At 38.0% G+C, this 20,546-nt stretch overlaps 1 protein-coding gene across 4 annotated transcripts in view; it reads left to right on the forward strand.

Annotated features, from left to right (window-relative positions):
• The window catches only part of LOC115211092 (serine/threonine-protein phosphatase 6 regulatory ankyrin repeat subunit A), an 86,321-nt gene that overhangs the window by 56,800 nt on the left and 8,975 nt on the right, over nt 1-20,546 (forward strand). For all 4 annotated transcript variants that reach the window (XM_036502486.1, XM_029779982.2, XM_029779983.2 and 1 more), the window contains one exon: nt 1,592-2,673. In XM_036502486.1, coding sequence (XP_036358379.1) covers nt 1,693-2,673 — 981 coding nt within the window. In that variant the 5' untranslated portion in view covers nt 1,592-1,692. The remainder of the gene's footprint in view (nt 1-1,591; nt 2,674-20,546) is intronic.

Raw genomic sequence — 20,546 nt, forward strand, 5'->3', positions numbered from 1 at the left:
TAAATTCATTGCTCTACTAATTGTTGACTTTCACTTTACTGACAGCATCCCTGTAAATGGCTTAGATGACTTTCACCAGCCTCTCATCTACTCCTAGCATCTACATCAACCACCAGATGAGGGCTTTCTCCATGTCAACAAATCCTAGTCACGCAGTGGGACTGAACCTGAAATGACAGGATTGCAAAACAAACTTCTTCAACATTACATCTATACAGGAACTAATTCAAGATAAATCAAAAACAATGATCAAAGTCTGACCTTAAAAATTGTGGCTCTAAAAATATTACATTGTAAATTTATTGCTCAGGGTGTCAAAAACTAGTTGTTTTTTAAACCTGATGAAATTGAGGAAAAAATTACAAAACGAACATTTTAATTTGCATAATATTTAAATATTTATACTATAGATATGAAGTTTAGAAAATGTATATTATAACTTTCAAACTAACCTTTGATCTGTTTGTTACTAAACAAAATTGAATTTATTCATTATGATTACAAAGATAATAAAAAACGGTTAGCAAAAAGATGTGTGTGTGCGTGTTTATGTGCATATATGTATGTATATATATATATATAGGTGCAGGAGTGGGTGTGTGGTAAGTAGCTTGCTTACCAACCACATGGTTCTGGGCTCAGTCCCACTGTGTGGCACCTTGGGCAAGTGTCTTCTACAATAGCCTCGGGTTGACCAAAGCCTTGTGAGTAGATTTGGTAGACAGAAACTGAAAGAAGCCTGTCGTATATGTATGTATGTATGTATGTATGTATGTATGTATGTATGTATGTATGTATGTATGTATGTATGTATGTATGTATGTATGTATGTATGTATGTATGTATGTATGTATGTATGTATGTATGTATGTATGTATGTATGTATGTATGTATGTATGTATGTATGTATGTATGTATGTATGTATGTATGTGTGTCTGTGTTTGTCCCCCCACCATCACTTAACCAATGTTATTGTGTTTACATCCCCATGACATAGCAGTTTTAGAAAAGAGACTGATAGAATAATTACTAAACTTACAAAAAGTCTTGGGGTGGATTTGTTTGACTAATGGTGGTACTCCAGCATAGCCACAGTCTATTTACTGAAACAAGTAAAAGAATAAGAGAATATATAAATATATATACATACAGGGAGAAAGAGAGAGTTAGTTAAAGTCATCATCATCATCATCATCATCACCATAATGATGAAATAATTAAGAACTTTGACAGAGTGAAAAGTCTGTAAGTAGTGGGAGCAACAGGTAATTAATAAATCCCTTTTTAGCTTGCAGTACTGAATTCAAACTCTCTTAATGCTAGCTGATGATCTTATAAATATTTGTCTATAGAGTGTGTAACCGAACGATGGATTATTCTGCATTTTTTTTTCTTTTCTTTTGGCCATTTTTTGTCAGTTGCTGGCTCTCAGAGAAGGGACAGTGTCCATAGCTATCACAGGTCTTCCAAGGCTGGTCAAAATGATGCCATTAATTTTCCACTTAAATTACACCATCATCAATAAATGTTTAATCTCACTGCTCCTGTTTTCTAAATAATTAATTTGAGCAATTTTTATCTTCATTGCAGTTCACCATGGTTTTCGAAATGAATTCTTGTTGATTCGGAACTAATTTTTTTCTGGACATATACCAATATTGAACACAGGAAAGTTGACAAAAACAGCCAAGATGGAGTTTATTACAATGGATAATTTCCAGTTCATGGAACAGTATATTGGAGATGTACGTGAACATAAGAAATCTATCGACATAGGGGAATGTCCGCTGTGTATTAGCTGTGCAATGTTAAATACAGATGACGTACAAGAAATTCTTCAAGATGAAAATGCTGAAAACAACCAAAGTACTTTGGATGGCAAAACGCCTTTGCATTTGGTCTGCATTCCAAAGGAGAATTCTAAGAGTTTTACAATCATCAAATTACTGCTTGAAAAAGGTTTTGATGTTAATGCAAGGGATGATAAAGATAGAACTCCTATATATTTTGCATGCATGAACCTTAATACTCAGCTCGTCAAAATCCTCATTGCAGCTGGGAGTCTAGTAAATACTACCATTTCAAGTGGACTCACACCTTTAAAGCTAGTCTGCAAGGCTGCTGAAAACACACTAAACTTAAATATTGTTCCAGCTTTAAACATTGCCAATTTGCTCTTAAGAGCCGGTGCTCAGAGGGATGACACTTGTTTGCCAGTTGCAATCCAATATGGACAGTACAGCCATGTAAAAGAACTTCTAGATTCTGGAATGGATGTTAACATGTTGGATGAGAGTGGACGTAGTCCTCTTGGGACTGCATGCTCTATACATACAGTCAGTGCTGATGTTGTGAAACTTTTACTTTCTTACGGAGCTAATGTAAACATAGGGGGCGCTTGGACAAAACAAAAACCACTCATATTTGCTTATGCTCACAATTCCTTTAGCAAAATCAAAATTCTTCTGTCCTATGGAGCTTATATCACTTCTGAAGAAATGACAGCTCTTGTGTCAATGAGTGTTTCAAAATCAATTCTTGAAAACCCAGAGATTGTTACTTTCCACAGCAAAGAGCTGCTTTCATGTCGAATACTGCTAGCTGCTGGCTTCACACCAATTGTCCATGGCGTATTAGGAATTAGCCATGATTTAACGACAAAGATAAATCAGGTTTGTCTCGTTTTATTTCTTTTCTTCTTTTATTTATTTCAGTTTTTGGATTGCAGCCATACTGGAGCACTGCCTCCAGGAGTTTACTCTTTTATGTGTTTCAGTCATTTGACTGCAGCCATGCTGGAGCACCGCCTTTAGTCAAGAAAATCGACCCCATAACTTATTCTTTGTAAGCCTAGTACTTATTCTATTGGTCTCTTTTGCTGAACTGCTAAGTTACAGGAACATAAACACACCAGCACCGGCTGTCAAGCGATGCTGGGGGGACAAACACAGACACACAAACACACACACACACACATATATATGACAGGCTTCTTTCAATTTCTGTCTACCAAATCCACTCACAAAGCTTTAGTCTTCCTGAAGCTATAGTAGAAGACACTTGCCCAAGATGCCACGCAGTGAGACTGAACCCAAAACCATGTGGGTGGTAAGCAAGCTACTTACCACACAGCTACTCCTGCACCTTAGTCAATTACATCAACCTCTCTACTTTGCTCTGGTATTTATTCTTAATGGTCTCTATTTATTGACTGGCAACATTGCATTGCAGCATATTTTCACAAGGTACCCTATTTAATGGCATTTCAGATGCACATTTTTTTCTGAAAAATTGTCTCGAAATGTCACTCCAAGTCCTATATGCAAATTGAGCTTTTAATGCATTAAAAACATCTTTTTGTGAATATGGTAACTTTGGTATCAAAACCTACCACTCACTGCACCACAGAAGACGCTGCCAGCTACCACCAATCAACAAAAAGGCTGGCCAGGCAGCAAAAACCCTGCGAGAATCAAGTCTGTTGGTTCGAGGAGCACAACTATTCAACTCCATTCCGGTACATGTCAGAAATCTATCAGGATGCAGTGTGGAATCATTCAAATTGCAGCTGGATAGATACTTAAGCACCATTAGAGATGAACCCCATCTCCCAGGATATACACAACAAGCACAAACTGACTCAAACTCGCTCCTACACATGTCAAAATTAAACAGAGAATACAACCTGGCAACCACACCAGACTCTGAGGGTGGAGTCTTCGACTTGGCCTGAGCATGGACTCAAACTCAAATGAAATGAAATGAAATGAAATGTGCCTGTTGCACTTGAAGTGCATCTGATATGCCTATGCATCTTTTATGTCCCTATATATAGCATATTGATCAGTGTTGTGATTTCTCAGGAATCCCTTTCTGATATGCACACACACACACACACACACACACACACACACACACACACACACATGATGGGCAGTGCACAGTTTCTACCCAATAGTTCTTGGCCATAATGCTTTGCACCATATACTGTATTATTGATTGGAGTTATGCCTTAGTGTCAGATGGATATTTGTGCGTGCGTGTGTGTGTGCGTGTGTGTGTTTGTGTGCGTGTGCATGTAATGTGTTGCGACATCATGTGATAGGTGGAAATGAATGTCAGTCATAAAAGCTGAGTCATCCATTTTCAGTCTTTCATCATCATCATCATCATCATGGTTCAACGTCCGTTTTCCATGCTAGCATGGGTTGGGCGATTTGACAGAGGACTGGCGAACCAGATGGCTGCACCAGGCTCCAATCTTGATCTGGCAGAGTTTCTACAGCTGGATGCCCTTCCTAACGCCAACCACTCCGAGAGTGTAGTGGGTGCTTTTTTCATGAAATAATTTCCAACCAGAAGAAAATATTTCCTTTCTAGAAACAGGGCATCCAGCCACAGAAAATCTGCCTCAATGAGTTCCATTCAACCCATGTAAGCATGGAAAAGTGAATATTAAGATAGCAACATATGTTGTTATTTCATTGGGAGTTATGACTACGTAGAATGTGTGTTGTATGAGGTTTGTCATATTATATTAAGTGGCTTTTGAGCAGAAAATGTGCTGGGTAGGTTGTGTTATTTTACTGGTCGGTGATTGCATTAAAATTGTGTTGTGTGGGTTGTGTTCTATTGTTTAGTGGTGATTCTATAAAGTTGTATGAACAGGTCAAAGGATAGAGGTCAGACTATTATGGACACCTCTTCCCAGAGTGCATAGCATATGGTAATACATGGTTTAGTTGGAGTCACAACTGTAGGATTGCGATTTCAATTCCTGGACTGGATGATATGTTGTGTTCTTGAGCAAAACACTTCATTCCACATTACTCCAGTCCACTCAGCTGGTAAAAGTGTGTAATTCTGTGAAGAACTGGTGTCCTATCCAGGGAGGATTATATATGCCAGGGAAACCAAGAAACTGGCCCTATATTCCTTACAGAGTAATAATATAATAATGAAATAATGTAGCTAACCATTTTCCCAGAGTCAAGAAAAGGCCAAATTACAGATGCATCAATCACAATTCAAAAGCAATAAAACCTGAGAGACAAAGGCTTTCCATGGGGAAATATATGAAGAACTGTGGCCGAAGTTGAGGGGAATACAGTGGCAGTGCAGCAATGCTGACTTCCCTTCTGACTACCAGGAAAACGCAGGGATTTGACTGGAGAGAAGCAGAAAAGACAGTCCAGGGCCAAAGGACTTGAGAGAATAAATACCAATGATTAGGTGGGTGCCTTGAGATGCTATCAAAGCAAAGAAATTCAAAAATACTGATCCACAATTATCATTTACAGACCCATTATTATCATTGTCATTTTATGTCTGTCTTTACATACAGACTCACATATGTATGGGTGTGTGAGAGTGTCTCTGTGTATGTGTACGTGTGTGTGTGTGTGTGTGTGTGTGTGAGTGTGTAAATCAAAGCTAAACAGAAACAAGACTAAACATGTTGCTTTCTCTGACTAACATGTTATTCAATCAAAATAATATAAACAATTGCATTAATTTGTATGAGGGGTTCAGGTGCATTTTAGATTACGCTGACCCTAAATTGAACTCTATTTTCTTTATTTGTTTCTACAACAAACTTCAAACTACCCAAAACAAACAACATTTCTTTCTTACACCATATAATAAGAGATGGGAAGGCATTAGCCATAGGGTTGTTTTTCATGTTCTCAAAGACACAGATATAGAGATAATTAAGTAAAATTTCTAAAAGTATTGTTTCATTTAAACTGCTATTGTTCAGCAAGTAGAGGGAAAAGAGGATCATGGAAGAGTTCCAAAAAGATGAAAATGTGTATTATCAGAAAAGATTAGATGTCCAAATGAGTTGGGATTGATTCTCAGTGAAGGTAGCATATATTAGGCTGGTGCATAATTATTGCAGCTTTTTTTCAACAAATTTTATTCCACAAAAATAATAACAATATTTAACAGAAACATCTTTAAATGACGGTCTGACCGTCTACCAAGCAAATAGGAAGCAGTAATTGAAGTAGATGGTGAATATACTCCGGAATAATCATTTAAAGATGTTTTTGTTACGTGCTGTTATTGTTTTTGTTGAATAAAATTTGTTGAATAAAGGCCACAATAATTATTTGTTTTTCCTTCTCGAGCCATGCCTGGCTCATAAGGGCTGGTTTCCTGGTTTCCTTGGTGTATAGGTTCCCCACCTGGATGGGATGCCGGTCTATCGCAGGTGAGCTGCATGATGCAGGAGGAAACAGTGAGAGAAAGTTGTGGCAAAAGAGTCAGCAGAAGTTTGCCATCACCTTCTGCCGGATCCATGTGACGCTTAAGTGTTTCGCTCATAAACACACACAGCGCCCAGTCTGAGATTCGAACCTGCAATCCTTTGACCGTGAGTCCACTGCTCTAACCACGAGGCCATGTGCCTCCACACAATAATTATGCACCAACCCAATAAGAATTAACTTCACTCATGCCAGTACCATGTAAAGAGCACCCATGGTGGTTCCATGTAAAGAGCACCCATATCAGCACTGCATAAAAATTGCCTTTGCTGGCCCCATGTAAGAAAAAGCACCCAGTACACTCTGCAAAGTGGCTAACATTAGGAAAGGTATCCAACCATAGATACCATGCCAAAACATGACCAGAACCTGGTGCAGCCTTTCAGTATGCCAGCTCCTTTCAAACTATTCAACCCATGCCAGCATGGAAAACAGATGTTGAATGATGATGATGATGATGATGATGATGACAAGAAGCATGTTTCAATAGGAGATTAATGGTAAGGAGGTGATCATGAAGGGGGTTTGCTCAGTGATTCTTTTATTGTTTATCATTTACTTGTTTTGGTAATTGGACTGTGGCCATGCTGGGGCACTGCCTTGAAGGATTTTTACTCAAACGAATTGACCCCAGTGCTTATGCTTTTTTTTTAAAGTGTAAAAGGATATAAAAATAATAATGAAATTATTGTATACAGTGCTCAGGTGCACCACAACTTGTCAGAAAGTGCATATAAAGCATATGTATTAATGTACAAATGTCTGGAAAGTGAACAGTGTATGAGTCAGTTACATGCTTGCGTGTATATGGAGGGGAGAAAATCAAGTGTAGTGTTGGCGAATCTCAGAAAGCATGGAAGTTTTGAAGGATGCAGTGCTCCGACAACTAACAACCGATGCCAGCAGTTTGTTCCATGCTTCAGCAACTCTCTGCGTGAAAAGATGTTTCCTGAAGTCATGGGAGCTGTGCTGTTTTCTGACTTTGTAAATATGTCCACGGGTGTTTTAGACAGGTGGAGTTTGAAAAGGTGCTCAGAGTTATTGCTAGTAAGATGGTTAATAATTTTATGGGTGTCTGCCAAGTCAGCTGCCAACCGTCGGAGTTTCAATGTGTCCATGCCCAGGGAAGTAAGGCGTTCAAGATATGGCAAATGCCTGATGGAGGGTATTCTTTTGGTTGCACGTCGCTGAACAGCTTCCAGACGATTGATATCCTGGGCAAGATAGGGGTTCCAGACCGGTGATGCAAATTCCAGTATGCATACTTATGGACTTCGTCTCTTTCTCTCTCTCTCTCTGTATGTATGTATGTATGTATGCATGTATGTACATTCGCGCGCGTATATGTGTGTGTGAATACATAAACATGCCGTTACTCAACCTTCAGTAAATTTGGTGTTAAAGATGTAAGGGAGACAACTCATATTGGCTTTAAATTTTCTAGCTAAGCCAATAACATGTAATCATTACAGCTAATATAAAATTAACCCTTCTCCCTTCCTCTCCCTTCTCCTCCTCGCCTTCGCTTTGATCCTTTTTTGTTTTAGTTACTGTAATCCCTGCTTAAATCTTAATACAGGCTACTACTATAACAAATACTAAATTTCTCTCAACTGTTTTTTTCTCACATGCTCCCTCCCTCTCTCACTTCCTTCCTCATCACTCTTCTGTCCCCACTTCAACCCATCCTCTCTCCTGTTTGCAGTCTCATACGTTCGTTCTTCCACAAACCCCCGAACCCCTTTTCTCCTTCACACATTTTCCTCTTACCTTTCTCATTCTTTCTTTCTCCATTACACCCCATTTCTATCCCCCCTCTCTCTCTCTCAAAACAAAGATTAAATACCCTGCAGGTAGTTGGGTTGTCACTGGTTGGGTGTCTCACTCTTCCTTACATAGTTATAGAAAGGAAAAATAGCGGGAACAAGAATCTCCAAATAAATGACAATAATAATTTATTTTCGCCGAAATAAGCATTTCATCTCTGGACATTGGTAGCCTGGATGCCAGGGGTGGGTGAAAGCAGCAGAGTCGGTTGAATCACAATTGTGAAGACATTCTTCACAGATTCGCCTAAGTCTGGTGGATCGCCTACATGCGAAGCTTGTCTGGTTGCGTCTGTTTCGGTTGGCGGCAGGAGCGAAGAGAGAGAATAGCTATTTCTTTACTACCCACAAGGGGCTAAACAAAGAAAGGACAAACAAGGACAGACAAACGGATTAAGTCAATTACATCGACCCCAGTGCATAACTGGTACTTAATTTATCAACCTCGAAAGGATGAAAGGCAAAGTCGACCTCGGCGGAATTTGAACTCAGAATGTAATGGCAGATGAAATACTGCTAAGCATATCCACCAGCGTGCTAACGTTTCTGCCAGAGAGAATAGCGGTCAAGTCTAGCTGCTGATGATGACTGTGCATGCGCATAAGGGACTTCTGGCAGGCCTTCTGGAAGACTAATCCTTGCGCATGAATGGATGAAAATCCCAAAATGGCGTCACTATAACCCTCTTTTGGTGCCAATCTTCCTAAGACTGCCCCTGGTTCTCTGATACAAACTTCTTGTTTTAAAGTGATCTGAATAATTATTTCCTCCTGAAATTCCCTGTTAATTTATGTTCCAAATGTCTGCTTTATAATGAACCAAGTTATTTTTCTATATACTTCATTATTTTTGAAACCGTTTATAAAAAAGAGGTGTATTTCAAGAAAAATTATGGTAACAAAAGTGTCAAAATATCTGTAGCATCAATTTAAGACACAATCTTTGAGTAGGAATGATAAATTTCTTTGAAATATCTTTTGAAATATGCCACAAATTTATCAACAGAATAACAAAAAACATGGAGATTTTATACCACTGTAATTCACTAATGATATAAAGGCAATATGAGAGTTTCTCTCACACTCTTTTACTTGTTTCAGTCATTTGACTGCGGACATGCTGGAGCAATGCCTTTAGTCAAGAAAATCGACCCCAGGACTTATTCTTTGGAAGCCTAGTACTTATTCTATCAGTCTCTTTTGCCAAACCGCTAAGTTACAGGGACGTAAGCACACCACCATTAGTTGTCAAGCGATGTTGGAGGCACAAACACAGACACACAAAAATATACACACACATACATATATATATACACATATACGACAGGCTTCTTTCAGTTTCCGTCTACCAAATCCACTCACAAGGCTTTGTTCAGTCCGAGGCTATAGGAGAAGACACTTGTCCAAGGTGCCACGCAGTGGGAATGAACCTCGAACCAGGTAGTTGGTAAGCAAGCCACTTACCACAGCCACTCCTGAGCCTAATACAGTATAGTTTTGTTCTAACAGAGCATCCATGTTTAAGTGGACATAAGTATTACCTCACAGTAAATATTCTTTTCTTTTCTACTCTAGGCACAAGGCCCGAAAATTTGTGGGGAGGGGTCCAGTCAATTAGATCAACCCCAGCATGCAACTACTACTTAATTTATCACCCTCGAAAGGATGAAAGGCAAAGTTAACCTCAGCAAAATTTGAACTCAGAACATAAAGACAGACGAAATACCGCTAAGCATTTCGCCTGCCAGCTTGCCGCCTTACCTCTCAGTAAATGTTAGCTCACAATCTGCAAGCCCAAAATACCAAACATGTTAGCACTGACTTTTAGGTGGGTGTGATTGATATGTTTAGAAATTAAATAATGTTTATACTATCCACTTGAAAAACAGTTAGTTTGTGGGTGTTAAGTATGCTTAATGCTTAGAACAGAAAGTAAAATCTTAATTAGAAAATATGTGGCTATTTAGTTTTCCTTTTAAGCCATCATCGCAAAGGCTACGCTGGAGCATTGCCTTGAGAAAGAAATAATACTTTATCAGCACATACACACACACACACATAGTGTGTGTGTGTGTATGTATTTATATTTATTATTCTTAGACAAGAATATTGTTGACAGTGACTTCAAAGTTTTGGCCAGTTGGCCAAAACTTCAAAGTTACTGTTAAAAATATTCAGATTCCAAGCAGTGACCTTTAAAAATTAATAATAATAATAATAATAATAATAATAATAATAATAATAGTAATAATAATAATAATATGATGATGAGAACATCGAAAAATACCTTAGGAATGTATGTATGTATGTATGTATGTATGTATGTATGAATGTGTGTATGTATGTATGTATTTATGTGTGTATGTATGTATGTATGAATGTGTGTATGTATGTATGTATGCATGCATGTATGTATGTATGTGTGTGTGTATGTATGTATGTTTGTATTTATGTATGTATGTATGTATGTATGTATGTGTTCAAAATTTCCTGATGAAGGCTGGAAGGTACATCAGCCGAAACGTTGTGTTAACAACAAATAAAATGAGGACAAATATCTGTTGAATGTAAATAATGTAAATAATGTAGACAATGAGCAATATTCTTGTTCAAGAATAATAAATTTGTACTCTACTAAAGTATAGAATGACCCCCTCAGATTACTGTCAAATTGTTTTTATTATAACTATGCATATGGCAACAAGCTGTCAGAATCGTGCATATGCTGGTCAAAAAGCTTAGCAGCATTTCATCCATCTTTACATTCTGAGTTCAAATTCCACCAAGGTCAACTTTGTATTTCATTTTTTCAGGGTCAATAAAATAAGGACCAGCTGAGGTCTGAGGTTGATGTAAATCAACTTACCCAAGCCCTTTGAAATTGCTGGCCTTGTGCCAAAAAAATTTGAAATCATTATAACTAAACATAAAAACAAACATTGATATATAGATATATATTTATTTTATTCCTTTTGTCTTTTAAGTTCCAGCCATGTGGTCGTGACCATGCTGGAGTACCACCATTACTTTCTACCTTTTCCACAGGCCTCTTAAGTAGATGATTTCTTGTGCATGGTGGGATTTCATATCACTGCTCTCGCATGTGCCTTTTACACAATTATTAGTTCATTTGGTGTGTGACAGAGTTGACAATGCTGCCTTCATTTTGTACTTCATGCCAACACATTGGTTCATCTAATATCATGGATAGGAGAATGTCTGGTTCCATTTTAAGACATCTACATCTACATTACATAGATTCTTTAATTCTTTTGGCAAATCATTGAAGAGTTGTGGGCCTTTGAATGCCAAGCTATTGCAGTACCTAGACTTCATTTAGATGATTGGACGGTACTTTTGATACTTCACAATGGCATTTGTATAGTTTTCGATGCCAAAGTTAGTTGCTAGGCTTTCCAGAATTTTCCACTTAAAAGAAAGAAAAATAATAATAATAATAATAATAATAATGATAATAATAAAGGACTTACAAACACATATAACATACAGAAAATTGCACTACTAGGCACTGCACACATCCTACGCAGAACACTTTCCATACAATAACCATCAGAGCATCACAACAAATCACAGCACATACCCAAGGCACACAGAGCTGCGCTCGGTAGTGAAGTGAAAGCACGATATAAAAAATATACTACTGAATAATAATAATAATGAAATTATTGTATACAGTGCTCAGGTGCACCACAACTTGTCAAAAGTGCATATAAAGCATATGCAGTAATGTACAAATGTCTGGGAAGTGAACAGTGTATGAGTCAGATACATGCTTGCATGTGTATGGAGGGGTGTGTATACATCTCTTGCATTTTAGTTCCAGGGGAGAAAAACATATTTTCTTCAGCCTCCCCTAGCAGTTTATTCGCTGCACTGTGGTGGTCTTTTTAGTGTAGTAGTGTTTGATTTCTTTAAGCTCTGCTGTTAGTTTCACACTACGGGATGACCACAGCTGAAGGTAATACTTCAGACAGATGAGAACAAGGTCTTCCTCGGGGTCAACATGACTACTTGGTCTTTTGTCCTGAACGGCTTTAGTACCCATCCAGCCAATTATCTACACTTTGTTGCCATCTTGCTAATGTGCACAAGAAACAATGTGTCATTAAAACACTGATTCCTAAGTCTTTCACTGTCTGTGACTTTTTAGGGTTGCAGTGCCTTCAGGCCTCTTATGTGCAGGTTGGTCTGCATTTGTGAATTTCCCAACATTAATCTGCATGCTGTTTTGTTCTGCCCACTTGTATATTACATTTAGGTCCTGCTGCAAGGCTTGCAACAGCATCAGGGTTCTTTATAGCCTGTAAATATTTTGTAACAGTGATTGCGTGAGTGACTCTTGGCAGATCTAAGAGAGCCTACGAGGGGTTCCTGAAAAGTTCCTGGCTTTGTGCAAAAGAAAATACAGGAGTATCAGTTAATTATGATTTTATTCAACATATTTCCCTCTCAGATTCACACACTTATTGCAGCAGTCCTTCAGTTTTTCTTAGCTCTGTAAAAGAACTCAGAAGGCCCGGCCTCCAACCAGGCCTTTCACGACACCCTTAAAGCAAGGAACTTTTTAGCACCCCTTGTACATCATGTCAGTAACCATACCAGAAATTAGATGTGATTGACATGGCTACTGTTCAGGCTACATCCATGCCTTTGCCTATCTGATGATTATTCCATCAGCTACCAAATCGCCTTTAGACTTCACCCAAATGTCTTTAACCCTTCTGATACCAACCTGGCTGAAACCGCCTCTGGCTCTGTAGTACAAATTTCTTGTTTTCATAAGTTTTGTATTAAAATCTTCCACCAAACCTTAGTCCTAATTTATGTTCCTGGCACTAGCTTAATGATAACTAAGTTATTTCACTAAATTCTTTAAAATTAATTGAAAGAAACACAGAGCATCTCAAAATAAATATGGTAATGAAATGGTTAAAATGGCTCAATATACAGAATGTATTGGATTTTTGTCAGTGAACAGGTCGCGGATTTTAGCGACGAAAATATTTTGACAAATTAAACTTAAATGTTGAAGTCAATCAAATGGCTTTTGTGTGTTTCTTAAATGGCTTACAAACACCTTCCACGCTGCAATTGTTATTATTAGAAGGTTATACAGAAAGTAACCTTGTAATATATCTGGAGTGGATTCCTTAAGGTAGGTCTGATATTTGACTCAACTCTCTTCCAGTCAGTAACTCTGACTGTCAAACTGTTACTAAATGCACTGCCCTGCTTTCCTCTGAACCACACTAACAAGGCTGGAGGGAGGTCTGGACATCTGGACAACCCTGAACCTCGATAGACACACCCAAGGTTTGCATCTTGGAGAGGGCCGTTCAATGTTGCTGTAAATAGTAGCAAGAACTGTATGATAGCAGGTTACCCCTCCTGTGTTGGGTTGTATAGTGGTTGGTATTAGGAATGGCAAACAATCATAGAAATCAAACCAATAGGAAATGCACGCTACATAGGTGAGTTGATGCATCTAACAATACCAGCATACATAGAATGATGATGATGATGATAACAGTGATGTGTGTGTGTATGCATGTGCATATGTGTAAGTATGTATGTGTGTTTGCATGTAAGTGTGTATGTGTATGAGTGTGTGTGCATGTATATATGTGTATGTATATATGATTGTGTATATATGTACGCATACATGTATGTAAGTATGTATATGTATGTATACATAAATAGATAGATAGATAGATAGATGGATGGATGGATGGATGGATGGATAGATAGATAGCTAAATAGATAGACAGACAGATAGATAGATAGATGGATGGATAGATAGATAGCTAAATAGATAGACAGACAGACAGATAGATAGATAGATACCACACTCTCGGAGTGGTTGGCGTTTGGAAGGGTATCCAGCTGTAGAAACTCTGCCAGACCAGATTGGAGCCTGGTGTAGCCACTGGCTCTCCAGACCTTAGTTAAACTGTCCAACACATACCAGCATGGAAAACGGATGTTAATCGATCATCATGATGAGGAGGAGGAAGATATATATGTATGTATGATGTATGTATATATCTATATCTATATATATGTATGCATGATGTGTGTGTGTATGTGTGAGCACGTGTGCATGTATGTATGTATGTATGTATGTATGTATGTATGTAAAACATCAGCATTAGCCCGGACATTACAGATATGAGCTGATAAGAGATAAATATCTCCCTGAAGATGACAACTGTAACTTTCTCAGATGATGGTACATATTTCTGATACTCAGATAAACTATGGCAATGTAAAGCAAAGCTAATCTGCCAGTGACACTCTTTGAGAGCATTTGAGCTTACAGCTATTTTGCACTCATTATTCCATACTTATGTGCATAGGGTTGGATCTTTTTTTGTAATTGTCGCTGTCGTTGTTGTTGTCACACCTGCCCTCATTGTTAGAAATTATTTTTACACATTCACTGTCAGGGTTAGCTACACTGAGGTCTCATTATAATAATAATAATAATGAAGTTATTGTATACAGTGATTACGTGCACTACAACTTGTCAAAGGTGCGTATAAAGCATATGCACTAATGTACAAATGTCTAGAAAGTGAACAGTGTATGAGTCACATACATGCTTGTGTGTGTATGGAGAGGAGAAAATCAGGTGTAGTGTTGGCGAATCTCAGGAAGCATGGATGTTTTGAAGGATGCAGTGCTCCGACAACTAACAACTGATGCCGGCAGTTTGTTCCATGCTTCAGCAACTCTTAGCATGAAAAATGTTTCTGAAAGTCAAGGGAGCTGTGCTGTTTTCTGAGTTTGTAAACATGTCCACGGGTGTTAGACAGGTGAAGTTTGAAAAGGTCCTCAAAGTTATTGTTTGTAAGATGGTTAATAATTTTATGGGTGTCTGCCAAGTCAGCTGCCAGGCGTTGGAGATTTAATGTATCCATGCCCAGGGAAGTAAGGTGTTCAGAATATAACAAATGCCTGATGGAGGGTATTCTCTTGGTTGCACGTCGCTGAACGGTCTCCAAACGATTAATATCCTGGGCAAGATAGGGGTTCCAGACTGGTGATGCAAATTCCAGGTGAGGCCACACCATAGCTATATAAAGCCACTGATAGATAGCTGGAGAGCAGCTTACAAAGGACTTGGTAAGTGATGCCAAGACACTGGCAACGGCCATGCTCGAATGGTGCTTTTTTACATGCCAATGGCACAGGACCAGTCAGGCGGCACTGGCATTGATGGTTAGTAATCTAGTACCTTTCTGGCACTCCATCATTTACAACAAGGGTTCTAGCTGATTCAAGCAACAGAAAAGCCCGCTCATGGAATTGACATGCAAGTGGCTGAGCATTCCGCAAACATGTATAATCTTAAAATAATTCTCAGAAAGATTCAGCATGACACAGAATACAACAAGGCTGGCCTTTGAATTGCAGATATAACTCTTGTTTGTCAGTTGAGTGGACTGGAGCGATGTGAAATAAAGTGTCTTGCTCAAGAACACAACATGCTGCCAGGAATTGAACTCATGATCTTATATTTGTGAGCTGAATACCCTAACTGCTAAGCCATGCACCGACACTGTACCTTAATTGTACAGCTATAAATAGTAATGAATTTGTTCACTGAACATTCCAATAAAGTCTATATGAGTGTGACGGAGTGAGTTTGTGTGTGTGTGTGTGTCTGCATGTGTATATGTGTGTGTGTGCGCACGCGTGTATGTGTGTGTGTGTGTGTGTGTGTGTGTGTGTGTGCGTGTGTGTGTGTGTTTGCATGCATGTTTGGTTACACACGAGGAACAAGTTTGTGGTGTGATGTAGAAATCTTTTAGCATTTTTGGGAAACAGATTTTAAGTTGAAGTTAATGTACATTTTTTTCTTCTTCTTCTTGTGTATGTTGACAGGTAATTAATTCTAAAGGAAGAGGGTACTGCTTGTGTGAATAGCATCAGAGTGACCAAACAACTAAAGGAAAGAGGGAAGGAGAGGGAAGAGGGGGAGGACGATGGGGTGTGATGTCAAGAGGGGCAAAAAATATATAAAAACTGAGATGAGTTTGATATTTATTTACTGAGATTGAAAACATACATTACATACCCTGAATGCCAGCTTTGCTTTCAAACCCATACATTGTTGCTACTGTATTGCACTGGCAGTTGAAGTCATAAGATTCCAGCTAGTAGAAACCTGTCATGTGGCATTCAGATGTCTTTATCAGATGTTGTTTCTTTGCCAAACATTTAGATAAGATATTTGTGTGTATCATTCAAAAAAATAAAATTTAGGGAGGCCAAAAATTTGTATGTAAGCACTGCATTTTTACCAAGGAGTAACTCTTTTCCTTCAAACTGAAAAAAAACAACAAATAAGGTTTTTACAGCTGAATTCTATAATCATCATCATCATCATCATCATCGTTTAACGTCCGCTTTCCATGCTAGCATGGGTTGGACGAATGACTAAGGGTTGGCGAACCAGATGGCTTGCACCAGGTTTCAATCTTGATCTGGTAGAGTTTCTACAGCTGGATGCCCTTCCTAACACCAACCACTCTGAGAGTGTAGTGGGTGCTTTTACATGCCACTGGCACAGGGCCAGTCAGGTGGTACTGGCAACGACCATGCTCGAATCTTTTACACATGGCATCGGCACAGGTGCCAGTAAGGTGATGCTGGTAACAATCATGCTCGAATGGTGTCTTTTACGTGCCACCGGCACGGAGGCCAGATAGCCACTCTGGCAACGATTATGCTCGGATGGTGCTCTTAATACCCTACTAGCACTGGGCTCAAGTGCCAGTAAGGCGACGTTGGTAACGATCACGCTCGAATGGTGCCTTTTAAGTGCCACTGGCACGGAAGCCGGTTAGCCGCTCTGTCAATGATAATACAAGTAATAATGTTCCATCATATGCACTCAAAGATTGAAGGGCTTCTTCAGTTTTCATATGGTACTGATATTTACTGACAAAGATATTCTGTTATGTTACTTTTGTGACTTTTAGTCATCAGTCATTTTTCTGGATATACAGAAACAATAAAATTCCGTTGAGTAAAATTAAGTTCTTTATGAATTTAGACTGAAATAAATGACATACACACAATCACACACACGTATATATATACTAGCAGTATCGCCCGGCGTTGCTCGGGTTTGTAAGGGAAATAACTATATAAGCATTTTTAGAGAGTTATAGCAAAAAAATAGCAAAAAAATGCATTAAAAATGGAAAAAAAATTATGGTAAATTTTTTTTTAAATCGTTGACTCATCGTAGACATTTTTAGAGAGTTACTTCCCTTATATAATAGCGAAAAATGCAATACCCAGAAGGGCTCGATATGAATCACGACTATAAGATACCCGGTTTTGGTTAAACTGCACCGCAAAATGTGGGAGTAGTTAGGAATCTAAATCGTAGGAGACAGACATACAACTTGACTTTTATATATAAAGATATATATCTATATATATAAAACTCTAGTTGTGTGAGTGTCTGTCCCCTTCGATTTAGATTCCTAACTCCTCCCACATTTTGCGGTGCAGTTTAACCAAATTCGGGTATCTTATAGTCGTGATTCATATCGAGCCTGTCTGACTATTAGCGCGCGTCAATGATGAGTCTACGATTTTAAAAATAATTTAACATCATTTTTTATTCCATTTTAATGCATAAAATGCATTGTATGTCGATGGCGGCAGAGTTGGCGTCCACGCTCACAGCTGCACCTGTTTGCTTCTCCCCCTTCCCTCCCTCGTGAAGCTGTGGGGAAGGGAGTGTAAAGAAATCAACGTCGTAATGCGTTGTGAAGGAAACCAGCGTTCTTTTAGAACAACGACTTCATGGCTTGAAGACACCAAAACAAAAATGGCTAAGAAAGCCCGAATTTATAAGGGAAGTAACTCTCTAAAAATGCTTATATAGTTATTTCCCTTACAAACCCGAGCAACGCCGGGCGATACTGCTAGTATATATATAAAACAATAATTATGGGTTTAGCAACAAGTTGCTTCACCACATACCGAAAATTTAGAAATAGCAGCCAAAACATCGTTATTTTCTTTTCACTACAAAATATGACTATGTGAGTTACAGATATTGTTATCTGTGGAGTCATATTTTGGTTGCTATTTCGAAATTTTCGGTATGTGATGAAGCAACTTGTTGCTAAACCCTCAATTATTGTTATATATATATATATATATATATATATATATATATATATATATATATATATATATATAAATAGATGAGTGTATTTTTACCTTGTTAACAATTAACACGGAAAAATAAATAAATAGTTACCAGGGCAGCAAAAATCTCACAAGTAAAGATGTTGTAACTCCTTGTTTATAAAGGTTGAAACTTCGTGTTTACGTTGAATATTTTGAATAATATGAATAAAAAATGGAGTTAACACAGGTTTAAACAAGTATTTTTACTTTCGACACATGTTTCGAAAATTCCACTGATACTATTCAAAAGAATAAATGGTATAAACAATGCAATCTTCTCTTCGGGAAAGTGAAAAAAACAAAACTCATCAATACGACATCTTAGCAATATATATATAAAAAAAATATATATATATATAAAAATATATATATATATAAAAAAAATATATATATATAAAAAATTTTTGTATAAGTTTTTACCGAATATGGTTCTTTTCCATACCGAAACTACTTGGTAAAATTTATTATTAAATTAATAATTTTTTTACCCTATATCTATAATGATTATATATATATATATATATACATATACGAGCAAAACGCCACCACCACCCCCGTCCAATGGACGGTACTGAGTTGTCAAACATTTAAACCAAATTTTCTCACAATTGTCCAACCGTCCCATAGGCCTCCCCTTTGAGAAACACTGATTTAACCTAAATTTGAGACACCAGCAAAAGAAGAAATAAAGATAGGCTATTTTCTATTCCAAAGAAAAATGATTTTATCCCCACAAATATGCAACCGAAGAGTTTAAAGTGCCAGTAATGATAAGACAGTTGACTGGAAGAACTCAAACAAAATAAATACAGTAACAAAAGGGTTAAGCAGTAAGCTTGGCAGGAAAGAAACGTACCTTTAAGCAGAACAAAAACAACAAAAACTGGAAGGTGCAGTTATGTACAGGTTGACGGAAGAAAAGCAGGACAAAAATGGCTTTATCGATCACATTCTCACCTGGAATCGATTTTTGTAATTTTTTTCAAGACTTATACACGCCCTGATACCATCGGTATCTATATATCAAATTTGAGCGCAATCGGATGGATAAATAAAATGCAGTCGTCTGGCCAGGTGGATCTTTTGAACTTTCAGAACAAGAGAAAAGGAAACCATGATGGTTCTCTGGAGGACTTTCATTCTCAGCCCTCTGGATTATTGCTCCCAACTGTGTTGTCAAACAGTGTAAAATTAACAATGGAACTTGAGGCAATCCAGTGAAGCTACACAATGAAAATTGATACAATGCAACATATCAGCTGCTGGAAGAGACTGAAAGAGTTTATTTACTCTCTGGAATGAAGGCAGAACTGATATACAGTAACATACATCTGAAAAACCCTAGAAAAATCTGTTCCAAACTTTGGCAGGATGGGGTGCTACTGCATGGTACCAAAGATCCCAATATTGCCATCAGGATACAGGATCAGATACTGCAATAGCTTGGGTTTCAAAGGGCCACAGCTCTTCAATATCCTTCAACAAAACCTGAGAGAGCTGCATGGTATGGATGTAGGCTTTTTCAAAACAAAACTAGATCTCCTTCTGTCAAGAGTTCTGGAGGAACCTACCTCTGAGCAAGAAACACAGACATGGGTAGTGACGTCAAACTCCCTCATCCACCAAATGTCACATATCAGAGGAGGTTTAGTGAAAGAGCAGCAAAGTAAACAGTGGTGCCACAGCATGGCCACAGTCCTTGGACTGAAACTTAAAGAAAAAATAGAGCTGGAGTGGGGTATAGTCTCGGGTGGGTTGGTATCAAAAGGGTTAAACTGCACAACTTAAACACCAGGTTGTAATCAAGACTTGAATGGAGGTCAGTGAATCTTAACCCTTTCGTTACCAACACAGCTGAAACCGGCTCTGGCTCTGAGTTATAAATGTCTTGTTTTCATAAGTTTTGAATTAAAATCTTCCACCAAACCTTAGTCACAATTTATGTTCCTAACACTAGCTGAATGATAGCTAAGTTATTTTACTAAATTCTTTGTTATAATTAAAGTAATTGAAAGAAACACAGAGCATCTCAAAATAAATACAGTAATGAAAGGGTTAAAGTTTTCAATAGTATCCCAACAATTCAATGGACTATAGACCAAAAATTCTGAAAAAAGTAAATCTGAAGGAATGTAAATCAAGTAATATAGAGAAACTGGTTGGACAGTAGAGAAAATGCACTGTCTGTTACATTAAATACACACAATTA

The sequence above is a fragment of the Octopus sinensis genome, linkage group LG4 (genome assembly GCF_006345805.1).
Source record: "Octopus sinensis linkage group LG4, ASM634580v1, whole genome shotgun sequence".
NCBI classification, from domain to species: Eukaryota; Metazoa; Mollusca; class Cephalopoda; order Octopoda; family Octopodidae; genus Octopus; species Octopus sinensis.